Consider the following 22,465-nt stretch of genomic DNA (forward strand, 5'->3'; position numbering starts at 1 on the left):
AGCCTGTGGAAGATTTCATCCTGGAGCAGATGGAGATGTTAGGATGCAGCCAGGACATTCAGAGGGAGATGTCAGCATCCCTCCAGCAGATCCATAGCTGCTTGGATGAGCCTATACAGCTCCATCATGGCCTTCCTGCTTTGAGGGGCCCATATGTCTTCTTCACCACCCTATTAACCTCCCTTCTGCCTTCAGAGATCTATGGACAAATGCGCCAAGGTCCCTTTATTCTTCGGAATTTCCTAGTGTCAGACCTTTCATCGTATACTTCCTTGTTAAATTACTCCTTCCAAAATGTATTACTTCACACTTTTCAGGTTAAATTCCATCTGCCACTTATGCGCCCATTTGACCATTCTGTCCATATCTTTCTGTAACCCCAGACACTCAACCTCATTGTTAACCAACCAGCCAATCTTTGTGTCATCCGCAAACTTACTGATCCTACCCCCCCCCCCCCCCCCCCCCCCACATAGTCATCTATGTCATTCATAAAAATGACAAACAATAGGGGGCCCAGCACGGATCCCTATGGTACACCACTGGACACTGGCAGCCGTCTATCATTACCCTCTGTCTCCTACCACTAAGCCAATTATGAATTCACCTTATCAAGGTGTATTTACCTTCTTTATAAGTCTCCCATGTGGGACCATGTCAAAGGCTTTGCTGAAATCTATGTAAACTACATCAACTGCAATACCCTCATCTATACACTTGGTCACATGCTCAAAAACTTCAATCAAGTTTGTTAGGCATGACCTCTCTCTGACAAAGCCATGCTAACTATTCCTGATCAAATCTTGCCTCTCCAAGTGGAGATAGAATCTCTCCTTCAGAATCTTCTCCAGTAGTTTCCCAACCACTGATGTGAGACTCACTGGTCTATAGATCCCTGACTTGTCTCTACAACCTTTGTTAAATAGTGGGACCACATTAGCTATCCTCCAGTCCTCTGGCACCTCCCCAGTGGCCAGAGAGGAATTAAAGATATGGGTCAGAGCCCCTGCAATCTTCTCCCTCGCCTCCCACAGCATTCTGGGACACAATTCATCCAGACTGTGAGATTTGTCCACTTTTAAGCCTGCCAATACCTCCAGTACCTTGTCATTCCCTATGATAATTTGCTCAAGAACCACACAATCTCTCTCTCCGAGTTCTATAACTACCTCCTCGTTCTCTTGGGTGAAGACAGATGTGAAATATTCGTTCAACATCCTACCAATGTCCTCTGGCTTCACCCACAGATTTCCCCTTTGGTCCTTAATTGACCCTACCCTTTCCCTGGGTTATCCTCTTCCCATTGATATACTTCTTGAATATTTTGGGATTTTTCCTACTTTTACCAGCCAGAACTTTCTTATATCCCCTCTTTGCTCTCCTAATTTATTTCTTAAGTTCCATCCTTCACTTTCTGTGCTTCACTAATGCCTCTGCAGAATTCCTCCCCTTATACTTTTTAAAAGCCTCTCTTTTCCTTCTCATCGTATCCTGAATGTCGCCGAACATCCATGGTTCTCTGGGTTTGTTACACCTTCCTACTACCCGAGAGCGACCATGTTGGACATGCACCCTCCCCATTTCATCTTTGAATGCCCCCCCCGTCATGATATGCAGACATGCAGATAATGATATACAGACAGGCACAGACAGGCAGCTAATGAACACAGAGAACAGGACATGACCAATGAGCAGACAGGACACTCAGGGGTGGTATCTCACTATAAAAGGCACAAGGCACTTACACACCGCCTCTTTCCACTGATGAACATCTACAGAGTGAGTCAGAGTGTATGTACAGTATCACACCTCCAGCACATGGCTAAGAGCTAGTCTGGTTCAGTCAGACAGAGTAACTACACTTAGGTTAGCAGAGAGTCTAACTCATAGAGAACTGTGCTACTGGCTCAATAAATCAGATTGAACTAACTTCAAGGTCTGGAGTATCTTTTGGTTAAAGCTGCATCCAGTTGCAACCTGTGTTATCCCAGAGTACATAACACATCACTCCCACTGCTCTTCTGTAAGTTTTCCCACAAGCATCTCTTTCCAGTCTACCTTGGCCAGATCCTGCCTTATTTTGTTAAAATCTACTCTTCCCCCAATCCAAAACTTTTTTTTGCAACTTGGGTATTTCTTTGGCCATAATAAATTTAAATTGAACCATGTTGTGGTCGCTATCACTAAAACTCTCCCCCACAAACACATTAACCACCTGCCTGCTTCATTTCCCAGAATTAGGTCCAGCATTGCTCCATCCCTTGTTGTATCCTCTGCATATTGAGGTAAAATGTTCTCCTGCATACATTTTAAGAACTCTACTCCATCTAACCTCTTAACATGCCGGCTATCCCAATTAATTTGAAAGTTGAAATCATCTAATATAATTCCCTCTTAATATTTTACATCCCTCTGCGAAATGCGCACATGTTTGCTCCTCAATTTACTGCTGACTATCTGGGGGTCTACAATAAATACCTAGCAATGTAGCTGTCCCTTTTTTATTCCTAAGAAGCTTAATTTGATGTCCCCTCCAAAATATAATCTCTCCTTACTGCGATAATTGCCTCCTTAACTAATAATGCAATGCCTCCTCCTTTTCTATCTCCTCCTCTGTCTTGTCTGAAGATTCTACATCCCGGAATGTTGAGCTGCCAATCCTGCCCCTCACTCAACCATGTCTCTGTGATAGTTATTATATCATAATTACATGTGTCAATCATTGCCCTTAACTCATCTGTTTTACCTTTAATACTCCTGGCATCAAAGTAGAGGCCATCCAGCTTTGTCTTACTCCCTTGGAACCTACTACCACTGTATTCCCTCTGACCTGATTGCTTTTCTATGTTATACTGTGCCCCTATACTGCTATCAGTCTGCATCCCTTCCCCCTGCCAAACAAGTTTATGCTCTCCCCGACAGCACTAGCAAACCCGCTAGCAAGGATGTTAGTCCTGCTCTGCTTTAGATGTAGACTGCGTATGTACAGGTCCCACCTTCCCTAAAAATGGTCCCAGTGGTCCAGGAATCGAAAACCCTCCCTTCTGCACCAACCTTTAAGCCACGCATTCATCTGTGCTATTCTCCTATTTCTGTACTCACTAGAACATGGGACTGGGAGTAATCCAGAGATTACAACCCGAGAGGTCCTGCTTTTTAGTCTACAGCCCAACTCCCTGAATTCTTGATGCAAGACCTCATCCCTCTTTCTACCTATGTCATTGGTACCAACAGGCACCATGACCTCTGCCTTATCACCCTGCCCCTCCAGGATGCCCTGCAGCCTTTCAGTGACATTCCAGACCCTGGCACCAGGGAGGTACCACACCATCCTGGAGTCTTTTTTACGACCACAGAACCGTCTATCTGTGCCCCTATGACCATTGGTCTTCCGTGCTTTTACCCTCCCTGTTGAACAACAGAGTCAGCCGTGGTGCCACTGTTCTGGCTGCTGCTGTTATTTTCCCTGATAGGCTATCCCACCCAACAGTATTCAAAATGATAGACTTGTTAGAGAGCGGGACAGCCACAGGGGATTCCTGCACTGACTGCCTACCCTTTCTAGCGGTCACCCATCTGTCTGCCTGCACCTTGGATGTGACCACGTCTCTATAACTCCTGTTTATGACGCTTTCCACCATCTTCAAGTTCTTAAGTGCATCCAACTGCTGCTCCAACTGAACCACGTGGTCTGTGAGAAGCTGCCATTGGGTACACTTCCTGCAGGTGTAGTCATCCGGAATGCTGGAAGGGTCACTGACCTCCCCCATCTCACAGCTAGAGCACTGCACCCCGCTGACTGACATTTCTAGAACTAATTAATTAATTACATCAAAATAAATACTTATTACATTTAGTACTAATTAATTACGTTAAAATAAATATTTATTAAATTTAAGTTAAAGTTAACTATATGATCCCTTGCGCTAGATTTCTCTGATAAATATTAAATGCTGAATGCACTAATCTCCTAGTTACTCCTCTACTTAGTTAATTACTCTAGTTTTTCAAATTTAGAACAGATTCACAACCAGCCAATCAGGTTGCAGCTTTACTCTGACTTCAGTGGTAACAAGTGGTAAGATATGATAAAGCAAGGTGTGATCTATTAAGAGAGCCAATGTATTGATCATTAAACTAGCCTTACTGCTGAAGTTGCTCCTTTATGTTTTCAGATAAGCTTTTGCCATTCACAGTTAGAAATCTTCTATTGTCAGTCAAAAGGGGTTGGAATGAGTCTCCTTTCTGAAAAAAAATCACTTTAACCCACTAAAGCAGATATTTCATGGGAATACAGTTAAACAATAAAACGGGCCAGGACCAAAATTATAACCTTATAGCAGCCTTTGATTGTGGTTGTTTAGCAGCACAAGAGCAGAGAGTAGATCTGCAGCCTCTGCACCATAAACCAGGGAGAGAAGGTTTTTGTGCTGTACAAGCATCTGAATGTAATTTATATGATATACAAACCTGAATTCTATCCTCCTGCAGAAAGCTGCTGGCTGCTAGACAAGAAATACCAAAATTGCTGACAAAAAGTTTTAATGAGAAGATTTCAATGTTCACTGAAAGTGTTAAAATTGCCATGTTTGAAAGAAAGTATTAGCTTGAATGTTTGTGAGAATTTGCTAACCACATGAAATTGGATCTGATGATAGGTCAGTACCTTGAGGGACACAAAATGAATACTAAGTGGCCAGCAAAGGAAGGTCAATTCCACTACTATTTGCCTAAAGCTCAAACAATTTTCTGTTCTGTAATAGCTATCTTGGGCCATTGGTTTGTCAACTTTCTGATTGCTTTAGTTGACCAATTCCGTGTTTTTTGGCTTGGACGACTAATTGCGCCATCAAGTTTAGAATTGCCTGTGCTGTACAGAAGTGGCAAAAGAGCAGACTGCTCCTAAGGCACCAACATTTATTAACTGAGATTCACAAACCTATTAGAGTGTACATGGAACTAATTCACTGTTAGCTACAGGCCAAACACAAGGAAGGTCATTTGTGCTTTGAAAGTATCAACATTCACAGAGATACAACAGCTGGCTTAGAAATGATGGCATGCTTTTTACAGGTGAAATATTTTGTTTGCTCAGTTTTCTTCTTAATTGTCTTCAGAATACTGCAGAAAATATCCAGCTTCATAATACAATCAGTTGCCCTGTCAGATCAACCGAAAAATGATTTTATTTTAAGGCTTGAGTTTCCGATTCATCGGTTAGCGAGATGAAAGCACCAACTGGTTACCTGGCAAACCTTGGAGATCAAACAGTCTTCAGTTGTTCCATAATTCTGACCTAATATTGATTCTATTGGGGAAAGATGTAGTGGATTACATACTTTATAGATATTAGACTTCAACTTTTATCCTCATTACCTCATAGAGGGGCACACATATCCCATCGATCCATTCCAACTGCAGTCTTGGAAGTTCATCTTTTCTATTACGATCAAAAATGGCCTAGAAACAGTAATAATTAAGAATTAGAACTTGCTGGAATCTGACTTGATGTTTAATATGTTTCTGTGGAAATTAGTAAATTCTAAATATCTTTATTGTTTTTAACATTGCCAGAAATATATGTTTGCAAAAGGTTTTGGACTTGTTTTCCCTTTATTGAATGCTGATAGTAAAAGGGTAGAGTTTCGGCTTTGAATGCAATTGGGAAATTGCACTCAAAATATGCTTGAAATTGCACAGGTTAGGTTACAGATGAAATTCCAATAACATTTTTGGAGAATCACAAAGGTAAAATCGTCAATGAACCAGCACAATGGTTTATTTTCCTCCTTTAAAAATTATTTGTCAATGTAATTAAGAGTGATAACCCGGTACAGTTTAATTGGCAAAAATAAGAATATTGTCTGTCCCGAGTCTGCACCATTTGAGTAACTAGATTTAAAATGACAAAAAATGACTTTTAAAAAAAACTACTGATTCATTAAAAAGTTTAATTGGCATATACGTGTCAGTTTCTTAATAAATTAAATATTTTTTGAGACGAAAAAGCATTTGAAATGTACCTGTAAGTATATGTGCACTCAAGAAAATGAACTTAGTTTGAAGAGCCACCTTAAAACAGGGTAATCTGCAGAATCTAGCAATTTTGTCCTGCTGACCAACGTAATAAATCACAGAAAATACGAATATAAAAGGGGTTGGGTGTAACTCACTTGCATTTAAAATTCCCTGGGGCGCGATTCTCCGGAAAGGTATTGTAGCTAGCGGGAATTGCTGCTAGCTTCCCGGCGCTCAGCCCAGTGTGGCCAGCAACGCTATTCCACATTAATTGGCCCACTTAATGTGGCCTCAAGGGCATCTCGCCGCAAATGGGGGCTCGTCAGCTGATTCGCCTGCACCGCGCTCGCCAGCCTCCCACTAACAAGGTCGAGCAGCACTTAAGCTGCACTTGCTCAGCCAACCCCAGCCAGCTCACAACAATGGCGCCCAGGAGACCGGCCCCAAGATTCGGGGACCTGGGGAGGCTCCTCGCTGCAGTGGAGGCCAGGAGGGATGTCCTGTTCCCCCGAGGGTCACGGAGGGTCAGCCATAGGGCAGTCAGTGCTGCCTGGGATGAGGTGGCGGCAGCTGTCAGCTCGGGAGTGTGACCAGGAGGACTGGCCTCCAGTGCCAAAAAATGATCAATGAGCTACACTGGGCAGCACGCGCGAATAGACATCCATGTCCCCCCAACAAGACCTTTCCGCCTCCATACGAGCATCGGGCAGCATGTGTGAGTAGCCATCAACGTATCCCACCCCCCTCAAGGGAGCATCCACCCCCCAACTCCCCATGTAAGCCTCAACCTTCCATCCACCCCCACTTCCCCTTCCCACCATTGTGAACATGCATGTGGCTAACGATACCCCCCCTCTGACTCCTCAGGAAAAACTCTCCCATAATTGTCCAGAGAGGGCCCAGACTGACGGTGGGGTGCCGGAATCCTCACCTCCTTCGAGGAGTGTGCCCTGGAGGTGACTGGGATGGCCAAGGAAAGATCAGTCAGCCACACGGAGCCGCAGAGGTAATGAACCACCAGGCTCCACCCGAAGGACTTGTCAAACGTGAGTAGTGATTGCCCTACTGAATGACCCATCCCTCCCACTGACCACATGTCCATTCTCCTGCAGGTCCTCCAGTCAACGGCGATGGCCCATCCTGGGCAACACCGTCTCCTGCCTCCCAGAAGACCACCTCGGAGGAGAGCTCCAAGGATGTCACCATAATAGTTGCGTTACAGCTGTCTTCCCCACCCTCCACCAGCGCAGATACACGCACCTCGTGGGACATGTTAGTGGTCAGGCTCCTGGGGCACAATCTGGTGAGCACCACACTGCTGCTGATGTACATCAGGTGGAGGCAGGAATCCCCAGGCGAGAAAGCAGTCGGAAATTCCCTGTTTGCTCGGGTAGCTAACTATATAAACTTTGACCTGGACCATGTCCAACAGGATGCCTGGGAAATAGGGCTGTCTGCCATCGACGGGGTGCCCCAGGGGGGGTAATAGATGGCACGCATAATGTCACCTTGGACACACCGGGCCGTCAGGGAGCTCCCTACATCAACAGGAAGGGGGTCCACTCCCTGAATGTCCAGCTCGTGTGCGGTCATACATGAAGACCATGCACATTTGTGTACATTTCCCAGGAAGTGTGCATGGCAGCTACATCCTGGGGCAGTCAGACATCCCGGCCTCTTCAAGGACAACCCCAGGATGGCCAATTTGCTCTTGGTGGATAAGGGGTACCCGCTGAGGACCTGGCTAATGACGGCAGTATGGAGACTGGTGACCAATATGGAGACCCGATTCAGCAAGGCCCATATGGCCATCCGGGCTGTCATTGAGCGGTGCATCAAGCTCCTCAAAATAAGATTCCGATACCTCGACCGCTCCGGTGGTGCACTGCAATCTATCCCGCTTTATGGTGGTCTGCTGTGGCCTCCACAATCTGGCACAGCAGCGGGGTGACGTGCTGGAAGTGGAGGGGGAGGAACATGCGGTCACCTCCGAGGAGGATAAGCCTTGACCAGAATGGGTTGGAGGACAAGCCTGGGGAGGACCCGCAGAACCAGCCAGTGGATGGAGGACAGGTGGCAGCGGTGAGGGTCCACCAAATCTGGTGGGCCAGGGAGGCTCTCATCCTCGGTCGATTCACATAGGACGTGGCTTCGTCCATCACCCCCCCCCCCCCGGATTAGGTTTACCTGGAGCTGATGCAGTCAATAGGGTGTGGCCATGATATTCACAGGGGGAGGTCAGCTGACATTGTGCACCATGCTCTCAACTTGGGATGTCACCCTTGCGGTGCTGGCCTTCGTGACACATTGCCAGCGCCATCTTCTGCGGAGGTAGCCTCTGGGACTCCTCCAATCGGCAATGGACCTGCTGGAGTGTCACTGATATCCTCCTCTGACTATCACGGCCGCAACCTATCCACTGCATCAGCTCCGGGTAAACCTGGTCCAGAGGCTCAGCATCTGACTGGGACCCAGCTGGGTCCTGGCATCCAGCAGACCTCCGACTACTGTCTCGCCTGGGTGTTCCTGCCTCCACCTGATATGCATCAGCAACTGTGTGGTGCTCACCAGATTGTGCTCCAGGAGCCTGACCACTACTGTCGCCCACCGAGGCGTGTGTCTCTTGAGATAATTCTTAGTCTGCAGAAATGACAAAAGTCACTTGTTCTTGCCTTTTTAGTCCTTTTTAAAAAGTACTTAGTGTTTTTCTGCCACAAATATATCAAGCCACTTTTCGTAAAGCATGTCTTCATAACAATATATTTACAACAAAAATATCGCTACTTAAAAAGTTGAGATGCTATATTTCAAACATTTTGCAGCTAGGGTTATTCTATAGGATTCCATAGGATATATGGCACAGAAACAGGCCAATTGGTCGAAACAAATGTTACTTGCTAGCCCAAGCCTGGATATTATCCAGGTCTTGCTGCATTTAGACATGGATTGCTTCAGTATTTGACGAGTCATGAATGGGGCTGAACATTATGCAATTGTCAGTGTATATTTCCATTTCTGACCTCCTGAAGGAAGGTCATTGCTAAAGCTTGTGTTTTGCTCCACTCAAACCTCCTCCCATCTTTTATCATCTAAATCTATCAGCATAATCCTCAAATCCTTTCTTGTTCATATGTTGGCCGATCTTCCCCTTCAATGCATTCATACTATTCACTTCAACCACTCTCTGTGTCAGGGAGTTCCACATTCTCCCAACTCTTTGAGTTCCTTCTGAATTTCTTTCTGGATTTCTTGGTGACGACCACAAGAGAAAACAGAGGCTGGGATTTTCTGACCATTATACTTATGAGCAGTGAGGCATTCAAATCTCCACTGACTTCTGCGGGACCAGAAGATCCCACCCATTGTCTCCACATCCACTCTATCAAAACATTGCTTAATTTAAAACACCTCTATTAGGTCACCCCTCAGCGTCCTATTTTCAAGACAAAAGAGACCCAGCCTGTCAATTCTTTCTTGAAACATACACCCAAATAAATCTTTTTTGCACCCACAATTGTGCCTCGATAAGCTTTTTGTAATATGGCAAACAGAACTACACAGAATCCTCCATTCCATTTTTACTTTGTAGATATCCTCTTGTATTAATCTCAGAAACTTGTTGAAGTATTTTGCTGTTGGTGTGACTAATGGAGGATTTTAGAATATTGGCATCTAAATATTGGGCAATTTAAGGGTTAAAAGCCAGGGGTCATAGTGTGTTTGACTGCAGTGATCATGTTTTTAAAATTAATTTTGCTTTGCAGGACCTGGGAGTTTTTAGGAGTCAGAAGGTGAAATTGACCAGAGGAATGTAGTTTTCAGTCTGGGATAATGCACTGTGGTTTGACTAGGGAAAATCCCTGGGGAGTCAATGTGCTTTCAGCCTGGAGAGTTAAGTTGTTTTGCAGTTTAGGGGAGTTGCTGGGTGGAGCTAAGGCATGCAGAGACATTTTGGAAAAGTTTTGGAGGGGAGTTGAAATCTGATCTGTCTGACACGGAGTCCACAATTCTCTCACAGTAGGATAGTTAGAAAAAGAGTAATGATAGTTAAAGCAGAGCAGTCTTGTCTGAGGACAAGGAAGAAGCTGAAATATGCCAGGTAAACCGGCTTTTTGAAGATATTCAGCCAGAGTATGAAGGGGTTCTAACAGGAGCCAAATCTGTTCTGTAAAGCAAGTATTACCCTGTATGTCTTGCTGATTTTAAGCTGGATTGAGAGATGTATATCTCTTTTCTTGTTGCTGAATGGGGAATTGAGTAGAAGTGTTTATGGGGTAATTGTAAGCTGTTCTTTTCGGGTGTGAAGTTAAAGAGTTTCATATAGTATTCCTGGAAATGTTTGGTAGGACTGACAGGCAAATTCCCCGGAGGCCATTACATTCGCCTTCAATCTCGCAAATGAGATTGAAATTAATGCAAATGAAAATTAATGATACACTCGTCATATTTGAGCGTGATCCGGAACTCGCCATTGGGAGCTGGCTGTTTAAATAGTGAACTGATTCACGCCCGAATAATGAACTGATTCACGCCCGGCGTGAATCTCGATTTTGGCCTTTCCTGGTATTTAACTGGCGTGCCCAGTTCCGCTCCGGGCACAATGCAGTGGTGAAATTGCGCCCTGTGTTTCTCGCTCCACTTATGCTGCCAGATATGCCGAATATTTCCAGCACCTTCTGATTTTATGATTGCTTCCATTCTGACAGCCGAGTAGCTGCTCAAGTGTCAGCATTGGGGGGTGTACCCATTCCCTCTGAGTCAGAGGGGACAGTGCTCAAACTGAGTCAAGGTTGACATGGTGATACCAAAATGCTGGGAGTGGAGAATGCTAAAGAGGCAGTTTGGTAAAATATGCAATTATATTTAATCAGGGCATTTGATCACGTCACTGCATTAAAAATATTTATTTCCACACAAGTAAAAATGCCAACACGTAACAATTTCAGCAAACCTTATCTTATTAAATTGAAATTAAGAACCTTCTTTGTGTATTGCTATAACATTACGTACTGTTGCCTAAAACATCTGTCTTTACCCTGCATGGCTTATTTTACAAGCCTCACTAAATGGTGAGTGATGCATTGCCTTCATCCTTCAGCAATCATTGCAAACAGAACTCTGCCATTTCTAATATGTCACTGCACCAGAAATATTTATCTGACAGGATAAATAACACTGAAGACCGATTACAATACATTGAACCCTTAAAATTAAATACAATCGTTTTGTGATTATTTTAGATTTTGGCAGGTATTCACCTGCTATGTTAAATTCTATGCACCCCAAATATTTAATTCCCTGCAGGGTTGAGGTGATTCTAGCACTGGCCACATTCAATTCAATTTTTAAGAATGCTATTTACCATCAAGGTAAATATTGTGGTCAAATTAACCTTTCTAAATAATAAAGTGCTATTCAAAAACGTTATATATTGTTTCTAGTTTCTGTAAAGCACAGTATGCTTAACCTAAGTTTTTTTCCTTTTTACTTGGGTATAATTTATCCAAAAGTAGAATTTTAAAAAAATCTCTTCCCTTTCTGTCATAATATACACCAGTATATCATGGTGCAGACACACACTGATGGACACGCAGTGGGACCAATCAACATACACAACACCACAGCCAATTACCAGTGAGAGCATACGCACTATAAAGACAGGGGGCATCAGAGTTCCCGCTCATTTGAGTAGCAGCTAGCTAGGAGCACAGAGCTCACAGCCTGCAACACAGACATTCACCATGTGCTGAGTGCATCAACTGGTTAGGACAAGGCAAAGGTCTTTAGTTAAAGCTAGTATCGTATTTACCCACAGTTCAAGCCTGTTTAAATAGTTAACCTTTTTAATAAAATAGTGTTGCACTACTTCAAGTGTTGGTGACCTGTATGTGATCCAGAACACCCAACACATCACTTTCCTTAGTATATTATGTTTATTTTTCTTTCATCTCCTGTGAGGAGAATGGATTTTCAAGCATCTGTCAGAGTTGCTCAATATCCAGTTATTAAGGGTTGCCCAAGGGATTGTGCATTATATCTCTCCGTTGCTGTGGGAAAGTACCTGACCTTTCCCATACAAATGTCTCCAGAAACAACCGCTGACAACAAGAAGTCATTTTGTAAAACTCTTCGGTGAGAGCCCTGTTCCTTCCAATACCTAGTACAGTGTGTTACTGTCCAATGCACTAGACTACTGCATTACTGTGTCTATCGATGCATTCTTAATCAATTGTACCCAGTAGGTATAATAAACTATTGTATGTGCATTAATAAGCTGAATCTAGCTTTATAATTACAGATGCAGTATAAATGATTATTTTGGAACAAATTATTTCACCATTAAGAGGGAGGGATAGCACATCAAAGTGCTGTCAATGTGTTTATTGTTAAATTCTCACAAGGTTTAATTGTCTCCTCTCTGTGGATTTAGGTCATCTGATATTTCGTCAGAAGCAGGGATTCCATCAGAAAGCACCAAATTTAATGACTGATCACCAATACCCAGTTATTAATTCAACAGATCGAAATGGGAACTTTACTTCTAAAATAAGAAGGAAGGCAAGTTCTTTCGGAAAATGTTAATTGCCTCACTTGAAATTCATGGAATAAAAGGGGCTGCATGCATACGAAGTTGGCTGAGAGACAGGAAAAAGAGAGCAGTGGTAAATGGTTGTTTTTGAACTGGATAGGAATAGAGGGATACGGACCCCGGAAGTGTAGAAGGTTTTAGTTTAGACGGGCAGCATGGTCGGCGCAGGCTTGGAGGGCCAAAGGGCCTGTTGCTGTGCTATACTTTTCTTTGTTATTTGTTGTTCTTTGGGTGAAGGTGTGCAGTGGGATTTCCCCAGGGATTGAGACTGGGGCCACTGCTTTTCTTGATCTATATTAATGATCGAGACTTGGGTGTACAGAAGACATTTTCAAAATTTGCAGATGACACAAAACATAAAGAAGCAAAGTGAATTTTAATGAAGATAGTCATGAATGTCAAGAGGGCATTGTTGATGGAGGAGTTGGTGGAAAAAGTGGACACATGGAAGATGAAATTTAATACAGAGAAGTGTGAGGTAATGCATTGGTAATAAGAACAAAGAGAGGCAACGTAAAATAAAGGATACAATTCTGAAGGGGGTGCAGTAACAAAAAGACCTGGGGAATAAGACAAATCGTTGAAGCTGAAAGGGCAAGTTTTTAATAAGAATAATCTTTATTGTCACAAGTAGTCTTACATTAACACTGCAATGAAGTTACTGTGAAAAGCCCCTAGTCACCTGTTCGGGTACACTGAAGGAGAATTCAGAATGTCCAATTCACCCAACAAGCACGTCTTTCGGGACTTGTGGGAGGAAACCGGAGCACCCGGAGGAAACCCACGCAGACATGTTGAGAAAGTGGTTAAGAAGGTATACAGGAACGAGGTATAGAGTACAAAGGTAAGGAGGTTATAATGAATCTTTACAAACACTGACTCGGCCTCAACTAGAGTATTGTGTTGAATTTTGGTACCACACTTTAGGAAGCATGAGAAGGCTTTAGAGAGGGTTCAGAAAAGATTTACGAGGATGATTCCAGTGATGACGGGCTTCAGTTACGTGGGAAGATCGGAAGAGCTGGGGTTTTCCTCCTTAGTGAATGTTGAGAGGAGGTGTTTAAAATCATAAGTGTTGGTAGAGAGAAACTGTTCCCATTTGCTGCAATGTCGAGTACCAGGCAAGACCAATTTAAAGTGATTGGCAAAAGAACCAGTGACAACATGGGGGAAAACTTTTTTATGCAGTGAGTATTTAGGAGAGTGTAGTGGAGACAGATTCAATTGTGGCTTTCAAAAGGATATTTGTTAAGCTCCTGAAGAGAAAACATTTTGTAGGGCTACAGAGAAAGGGCGACAAAGTGAGACTAGGTGAGTTGCTCTGGCAGACAGCCAGAGTGGACATAAAAGGCTGAATAAGAACATATGAGGTAGGAGCAGATGATGGCCTTATCGCCTCTTGAGTCTGTTCCACAATTCAATATAATTATGATTGGTTTACCTCAACTGTTCCTCATAACCCTTGACTCTCCTATAGTTCATGAATTTGTCCACCGTGCATTGAATATATTCAATGACGGCCTCCACGGGTCTCTGTGGAAAAGAATTCCAAGGATCCACAATCCTCTGAGAGAAGAACTTCTTCCTCATCTGCTCTTCAATGGTCATTCCTTATTTTGAAACTAAGCCCCAGGAAAGGAAACATCCTCTCAGCATCTATCCTGTCAAAACCTCCTCAGGATATTATGCTTTAAGCCTCATTCCAATGAGTATAGCCCAACCTGTTCAACCTTTCCTCATGAGATATCAACTGCATCAAATAAATTGATCCAATAAAACTTCTATGACCTGTCTCTAATGCAATTTTGTCCCTCCTTAAATAAAGAGACCAAATAGTTGTAGAGTTGCAGCATGACTTCCCTACTTTTATACTCCATCCCCTTTGCAATAAAGGCCAACATGTGATTCGCCTCCCTAATTACTTCTATAGCATGTTACAGACAAGGGAGAGAGGCAAACTGAACTGCTTTATTTTTCCCACCTTCTGCCGTCCATAAGCCAGTGGTGTTTTAATTTTTGAAATAGACTGTGGTGTGTTTGCCAAACCCTCTGTTTATGATGCCAATTTTAAAGTGACTCATCAAACACTCTTTAGGGTTAAATCAGACGTTTTGGGTGGGATTTTGCACACTCCCACACAGCGAAAACAGCGCGAGGGGAGAGAGAGCCGGGACAGCGAAAACAGCGTGGGAGGAGCGAGCCGGGAGATTTAAAAAGCGCGGGAGGAGAGCGAGCCGGGACAGCGAAAACAGCGCGAGAGGAGAGAGAGCCAGGACAGCGAAAACAGCGCGGGAGGAGAGAGCCGGGAGATTTAAAAAGCACGCGAGGAGAGAGAGCCTGGATAGCGAAAACAGCGCGAGAGGAGAGAGAGCCGGGACAGCGAAAACAGCGCAAGAGGAGAGAGCTGGGAGATTTAAAAAGCGCGGGAGAAGAGAGCCGGGACAGCAAAAACAGCGCAAGAGGAGAGAGAGCCGGGACAGCGAAAACAGTGCGAGAGGAGAGAGCCGGGAGATTTAAAAAGCGCGGGAGGAGAGAGAGCCGGGACAACGAAAACAGCGCGAGAGGAGAGAGAGCTGGGACAGCGGAAACAGCGCGGGAGGAGAGAGCCGGGAGATTTAAAAAGCGCGGGAGGAGAGAGAGCCGGGACAGTGCTGGGAGAGGTGAGTGCACAAAAGGTGTAGCAGGAGTGCCTTTAGTCACGGAGTGCTGATTGGAACAGAGTGCATCTGAGTTTAGGTGAGTGACTGAGTGCTGATTGGAACAGAGTGCATCTGAGTTTAGGTGAGTGACTGAGTGCTGATTGGAACAGAGTGCATCTGAGTTTAGGTGAGTGACTGAGTTCGGGTGAGGGGCGAGAGAGGGCTGTGTTTTTGTTGGTGTTCGGGTTTATCCTTGAGGTTCTATGAAAAAAAAAATTATTTAAATTAATTAACTAGTTGAATATGGCTGGACAGGTGATGTGCTGTTGCTGTATGATGATGGAACTGGTGGATCCCATTGAGACCGTCAGTGACCAGATCTGCAGCAAGTGTTGGCTGCTCGAGGAACTTCGGCTCAGAATTGATGAGCTGGAGACCGAGCTGCACACACTGCGGCACATCAGGGAGAGGGAACATTACCTGGATGCTTTGTTTCAGGAGGCAGTCACACCCGGTAGAATAAGTACTGTTAATTTGGACAGTGGTCAGGGACAGAGTGGTGTGACTGCAAGGGAGGCAGGTAGGGGGATCCTGAGTTTAGGAGTTGAGGAGCCTCAGCCCTTGACCTTGTCCAACGGGTATGCTCCCTGTGTGGATGAGGAAGAGGGCTGTAGGGAGGATGCGTTGACTGACCACTGCACCGTGGTACAGGAAGCCATTCAAGAGGGGGGAGCAAAAAGACAAGTGGTAGCTGTAGGGGATTCTATAATTAGGGGGATTGATGGCATCCTTTGTAAGCCAGATCGAGAGTCCCACATGGTATGTTGCCTGCCCGGTGCCAGGGTGAGGGACATCTCTGATCGGCTTGAAAGGATTTTGGAGAGGGAGGGGGAGGATCCAGTTGTTGTGGTCCACATTGAGACTAACAACATAGGTAAGACTAGGAAAGAGGACCTGTTTGGGGATTATCAAATACTAGGGACTAAATTAAAGAACAGATCCTCCAGGGTTATAATCTCTGGATTACTACCCGAGCTACGTGCCAATTGGCATAGGGGTGAGAAAATTAGGGAAGTTAACACGTGGCTAAAGGAGTGGTGCGGGAAAGAGGGATTCCATTTCATGGGGCATTGGCATCAGTACTGGGGCAGGAGGGACCTGTACCGTTGGGATGGGCTTCACCTGTGTTCTAGCGAATAGGATAAATAGGTTGGTCACAAGGACTTTAAACTAGCAAGTTGGGGGGAAGGGAAGTGTAAAGCTATGGACAGTATAATGGTTAATGGAGATCAAGGCAGCAGGTTACGTGACAGGTTATTATGTAGAGATATGGGTTCAAAGACAAGGAAAATTAGGAGAAAGGGTAAGAGGAAAAATAAATTGCGAAAAGTTACTGATCAAGGTGTTAGGATTCATAACAAAGACATAAAAAACAGCATAAGTGTACTTTAACTGAATGCTCGTAGTATACGAAATAAGGTGAATGAGTTGATAGCGCAAATCATCGTGAATGACTATGATTTAGTGGCCATTATTGAAACATGGTTAAAAGATGGTCACGACTGGGAGTTAAATATCCAAGGGTATCACTATACGAAAGAATAGAATGGACGGTAAGGGCGGTGGTGTAGCTTTGTTGTTTAAGGATGGCATCCGGGCAATAGTAAGGGATGATATTGGTGCTATGGAGGACAAGGTTGAATAATTTTGGGTGGAAATCAGGAATAGTAAGGCGAAAAGGTCACTGATAGGAGTAGTCTATAGGCCACCAAATAGTAACAGGATGGTAGGGCAGGCAATAAGCAAAGAAATAACGGATGCATGTAGAAATGGTACAGCGGTTATCATGGGAGATTTTAATCTGCATATCGATTGGTTTAACCAGGTTGGTAAAGGCAGCCTTGAGGAGGAGTTTATAGAATGTGCCCGGGATAATTTCCTGGAACAGTATGTAATGGAACCTACAAGGGAACAAGCGGTCCTAGATCTGGTCCTGTGTAATGAGGCAGGATTGATTAATGATCTCATAGTTCGGGATCCTCTTGGAAGGAGTGACCACAATATGGTGGAATTTAAAATACAGTTGGAGGATGACAAGGTAAAATCAAACACTAGTGTTTTGTGCTTAAACAAAGGCGATTACAATGGGATGAGAGAAGAACTAGCTAAGGTAGACTGGGAGCAAAGACTTCATGGTGAAGCAGTTGAGGAACAGTGGAGAACCTTCCGAGCGATCTTTCACAGTGTTCAGGAAAGGTTCATACCGACAAAAAAGAAAGACGGTAGCAAGGGGAAAAATCGACCGTGGATATCTAAGGAGGTGAGGGGGAGTATCAAATTGAAGGAAAAAACATACAAAGTGGCAAAAATTAGTGGGAGACTAGAGGACTGGGAAGTCTTTAGGGGACAACAGAAAGCTACTAAAAAAAGCTATAAAGAAGAGTAAGGTAGACTATGAAAGTAAACTGGCTCAGAACATAAAAGCAGATAGTAAAAGCTTCTACAAATATGTAAGACAAAAAAGAGTGGCTAAGGTAAATATTGGTCCTTTGGAAGATGAGAAGGGAGATTTAATAATAGGAGACGGGGAAATGGCTGAGGAGCTGAACAGGTTTTTTGGGTCAGTCTTCACAGTGGAGGACACAAATAACATGCCAGTGACTGATGGAAATAAAGATATGATAGGTGAGGACCTTGAGATGATTGTAATCACTAAGGAGGCAGTATTGGGCAAGCTAATGGGGCTAAAGGTAGCCAAGTCTCCTGGCCCTGATGGGATGCATCCCAGAGTGTTAAAAGAGATGGCTAGGGAAATTGTAAACGCACTAGTGATAATTTATCAAAATTCATTAGACTCTGGGGTGGTCCCAGAGGATTGGAAAGTAGCAAACGTGGCACCACTGTTTAAAAAAGGAGGTCGGCAGAAAGCGGGTAATTATAGGCCGGTAAGCTTAACTTCGGTTGTAGGGAAAATGCTGGAATCTATCATTAAGGAGGAAATAGCGGGGCACCTGGAGGGAAATTGTCCCATTGGGCAGACGCAGCATGGGTTCGCAAAGGGTAGGTCGTGTCTGACTAATTTGGTAGAATTTTTTGAGGACGTTACCAGTGCAGTAGATAACGGGGAGCCAATGGATGTGGTATATCTGGATTTCCAGAAAGCTTTTGACAAGGTGCCACACAAAAGGGTGCTGCATAAACTAAAGATGCATGGCATTGAGGGTAAAGTGGTAGCATGGGTAGAGGATTGGTTAACTAACAGAAAACAGAGAGTGGGGATAAATGGGTGTTTCTCTGGTTGGCAACCTGTAACTAGTGGGGTCCCTCAAGGATCAGTGTTGGGCCCGCAGTTGTTCACAATTTACATAGACGATTTGGAGTTGGGGACCAAGTGCAATGTGTCAAAGTTTGCAGACGACACTAAGATGAGTGATAAAGCAAAAAGTGCAGAGGATACCGGAAGTCTGCAGAAGGATTTGGATAGATTAGGTGAATGGGCTAGGGTCTGGCAGATGGAATTCAATGTTGCCAAGTGTGAGGCTATCCATTTTGGGAGGAATAACAGCAGAATGGATTATTATTTAAACGGTAAGATGTTAAAACATGCTGCTGTGCAGAGGGACCTGGGTGTGCTGGTGCACGAGTCGCAAAAAGTTGGTGTGCAGGTGCAACAGGTGATTAAGAAGGCTAATCGAGTTTTGTCTTTCGTTGCTCGAGGGATGGAGTTCAAGACTAGGGAGGTTATGCTGCAATTGTATAGGGTGTTGGTGAGGCCGCATCTGGAGTATTGTGTTCAGTTTTGGTCTCCTTACCTGAGAAAGGACATATTGGCACTGGAGGGAGTGCAGAGGAGATTCACTAGGTAGATCCCAGAGTTGAGGGGATTAGATTATGTCGAGAGGTTGAGTAGACTGGGACTGTACTCATTGGAATTTAGAAGGATGCGGGGGGATCTTATTGAAACATATAAAATTATGAAGGGAATAGATAAGATAGATGCGGGCAGGTTGTTTCCACTGGTCGGGGCAAGCAGAACTAGGGGGCATAGCCTCAAAATAAGGGGAAGTAGATTTAGGACGGAGTGTAGGAGGAACTTCTTCACCCAAAGGGTTGTGAATCTCTGGAATTCCTTGCCCAGTGAAGCAGTTGAGGCTCCTTCTTTAAACGTTTTTAAGAAAAAGATAGATACCTTTCTAAAGAATAAAGGGATTCGGGGATATGGTGTACGGGCCGGAGAGTGGAGCTGAGTCCACAAAGATCAGCCATGATCTCATTAAATGGCGGAGCAGGCTCGAGGGGCCAGATGGCCTACTCCTGTTCCTAGTTCTTATGTTCTTATGTTTTGCAGTGCTGGAGGTGGCCCATCATTGTGTGGCAGCAGGATCTTCCAGCCTCACCCCTGTCAACAGTTTCCCGTTGTTTGTGCTCTCCATGCGTGGCAGGGTGTCACCATCGATGGGGTGGGGTGGAGGGTGGGGGCTGGGGTGTGGGGGCAGGAGTGTGGGGGTGGTGTGATGGGGGCACCCATAAGCCTCTGCACAACCACGGGCTACAATGGGCGGTCAGCTGGGTGCACAGCAAGATGGCTGCCTTGCAGGCCGTGGCAATGGCGGTCCGTGTCTGGTGGGGAGGGTCACCCCGACCCCACACCCCATCCCTTAGTCCTCCACGCCCCCTCATCACCCCCTTTGGGCCTGGCAGAAGAGCCCACCACTCAGCGGCCCACCCCCCCACCCCGCCCAGCGGCAGGGCCGGCAGCCTATTGCATGTCCTACCTCCTCTCTCTCCCTCATCGGTCATGGAGCCTGTTTCCCAATTTTTAAAACCACAAGTGAAACTCGCCCTCGGTAATTCTCCCCGGCGGAGACAGAGCATCGCAGAGGCCCTGGAGAATACTGGGTCAGAATACTGTGTCAGGCCCGCTAATAATATGCGAATGGCATTTACCGTACGTGCAGAATAGAACGGATTGACACCGCTGTCGAGGCACCGGAGGATGGCATTCTGGTGTCCGCCCGGTGCCCACCACGATTTTAGCTTCACAACCGATTCTCTGCCCTATCGTCTTTCCCGATTCCGCTGACGGAGAATCCTGCCCTTAGTTTCTGAAATGGAGAATCCCGCCCCATGTTCTCCTGCTGGAGCTGAATTGCACCTGAGTTGTACTCCCAGCTCAAGAAGCGATTCCCAATCCTTAGCCATGCGTTGGATTTCCTTGTCAGTGCTGGCCTGCTGAGAGAGGTGGCTGCCAAGCTATGGGATGAGTTTGACAAATTCCAGAGTCTCCCCTTCAACATACATGGGCTGTGAAATATTTGACTGACCAGCTGTGGGTTAATATGAGTTTTGTTTTGGCAACATTCAAGAACTGGCTGAGTTTCTTGCACACAGAACTGGGCTTGTAAATTTGGTGCAGAATAGACAATGACACTGCAGTCATCCTCAAACTGTTGACGATGTACATTTATGGTGGTCAGTTTAGATTTGGCACAGAGGGGAATGAGATTAAAGAGTTTTCCATCTAGGCAGTATTTAATACTCATACCAGAGGGCAGTTTATCTTGGAGGTGAATAACCACTGTCAGATAGATTGTAAATAGTATGGGGGCTATCACACAGCTTTGCTTGACTCAAGACAGTTGCTGTCATATCATCATAAAACAATGCAGGATTGTAATGAAGTTTCTCACAATTCTAAATCTTTGGAGCAGAATCTACAGAGCCTCACGATTTACTATGTCAAATGCTTTGGTCATGTTGATAAAAGCAGTGAGTTCCTGATGTCGTCCTTGACATTTTTCTTAGAATTATCTGGCAACAAAGACCATGGGCGGGATTCTCCGCTTGCCCACGCCGAAATCTCGAAATGCGATTGGACGGCGAATATCTACCGATGCCAATATCGGGGTAGGCGCAGGTATGACGCCAAATCGGGATGCTCCAGCTCACCGAAAATGACGTAAATGCATCGCTCGCCGCGCGGGGTAAAAGTCCAGTAGGTAAATCATTAACGGGCCCGATACTCTATTCTCCGGGGCCTCAGAGATTCACCGTCTTCGATGGAACGAGTTCTCAACAGCGTCGTTCACTTGTGGTTTTAAAAATGGTGAACGTGGCGTCCTGGCTGCTGAGCGAGAGAGAGGAGGTAGGAAAAGGCGTGGATTGACGCCTGGAGACCGGCCTGGATTGACATGGCCTGGAGACCGGCCTGGATTGACATGGCCTGGAGACCGGCCTGGATTGACATGGCCTGGAGACCGGCCTGGATTGACATGGCCTGGAGACCGGCCTGGATTGACATGGCCTGGAGACCGGCCTGGATTGACATGGCCTGGAGACCGGCCTGGATTGACATGGCCTGGAGACCGGCCTGGATTGACATGGCCTGGAGACCGGCCTGGATTGACATGGCCTGGAGACCGGCCTGGATTGACATGGCCTGGAGACCGGCCTGGATTAACATGGCCTGGAGACCGGCCTGGATTGACATGGCCTGGAGACCGGCCTGGATTGACATGGCCTGGAGACCGGCCTGGATTGACATGGCCTGGAGACCGGCCTGGATTGACATGGCCTGGAGACCGGCCATGCTGGCTGGGGCGGGGGGGCCCCTGCCAGGACGGGAGGGGGAGGGGGAGTGGGCTGAGCAGCTGGGATGCCCCCCTACGGGACTGGGGTGGTGCCCGGTTACTGACCGCCATTACGGTTGCCAGCTTGCTGCGCACCCACTGACCACCCACCTCGGCCCCTGGCTCTACACAGTGACACCGACCGTATAGGTGTTCCCACCTCCGTACCCCATCCCCTGCCTCCCCCGGCCCCAAACACCCCTCCCACCCAGCAGCCACCCACTGGGAGACCACCCACGGCCACACCCAAGGCAGTCCCCAGTGAGTGCAGTGCCTGCCAACAGCACCCCTAGCAGCAAAGGGGGGGGGGGGGGGCGCAAGAACTGGGGGCACTGATGAGGCCAGATACCAAAGGGGCAGTGGTGCGGGGGTGGGAGATGGACATGTATGGATGGAGCCCGCAGTGACAACTGGGGCCACCGTGTAGCCCATGGAACCTGGTTGGACACGGGAATATACGCCAGGCTAACATGTTGGCCTTCCACCCCCTGCAGACAATAGCATTTGGACATCAACCTGCAATGCTGCCCGCTGTGGTGATGGCCGCAGCCCTGTGGCCGTTTGAGTGGGGGCCGCTCAGAGGAGGGGGA

General features: G+C 45.8%; 1 protein-coding gene across 2 annotated transcripts in view; it reads right to left on the reverse strand.

Annotated features, from left to right (window-relative positions):
- Window positions 1-22,465, reverse strand: part of pde11a (phosphodiesterase 11a) — a 706,589-nt gene that overhangs the window by 79,534 nt on the left and 604,590 nt on the right. For both annotated transcript variants that reach the window (XM_072477086.1, XM_072477077.1), the window contains one exon: window positions 5,377-5,460. In XM_072477086.1, coding sequence (XP_072333187.1) covers window positions 5,377-5,460 — 84 coding nt within the window. The remainder of the gene's footprint in view (window positions 1-5,376; window positions 5,461-22,465) is intronic.

This window comes from Scyliorhinus torazame, chromosome 2 (assembly GCF_047496885.1).
Source record: "Scyliorhinus torazame isolate Kashiwa2021f chromosome 2, sScyTor2.1, whole genome shotgun sequence".
In the NCBI taxonomy this organism is placed as follows: domain Eukaryota; kingdom Metazoa; phylum Chordata; class Chondrichthyes; order Carcharhiniformes; family Scyliorhinidae; genus Scyliorhinus; species Scyliorhinus torazame.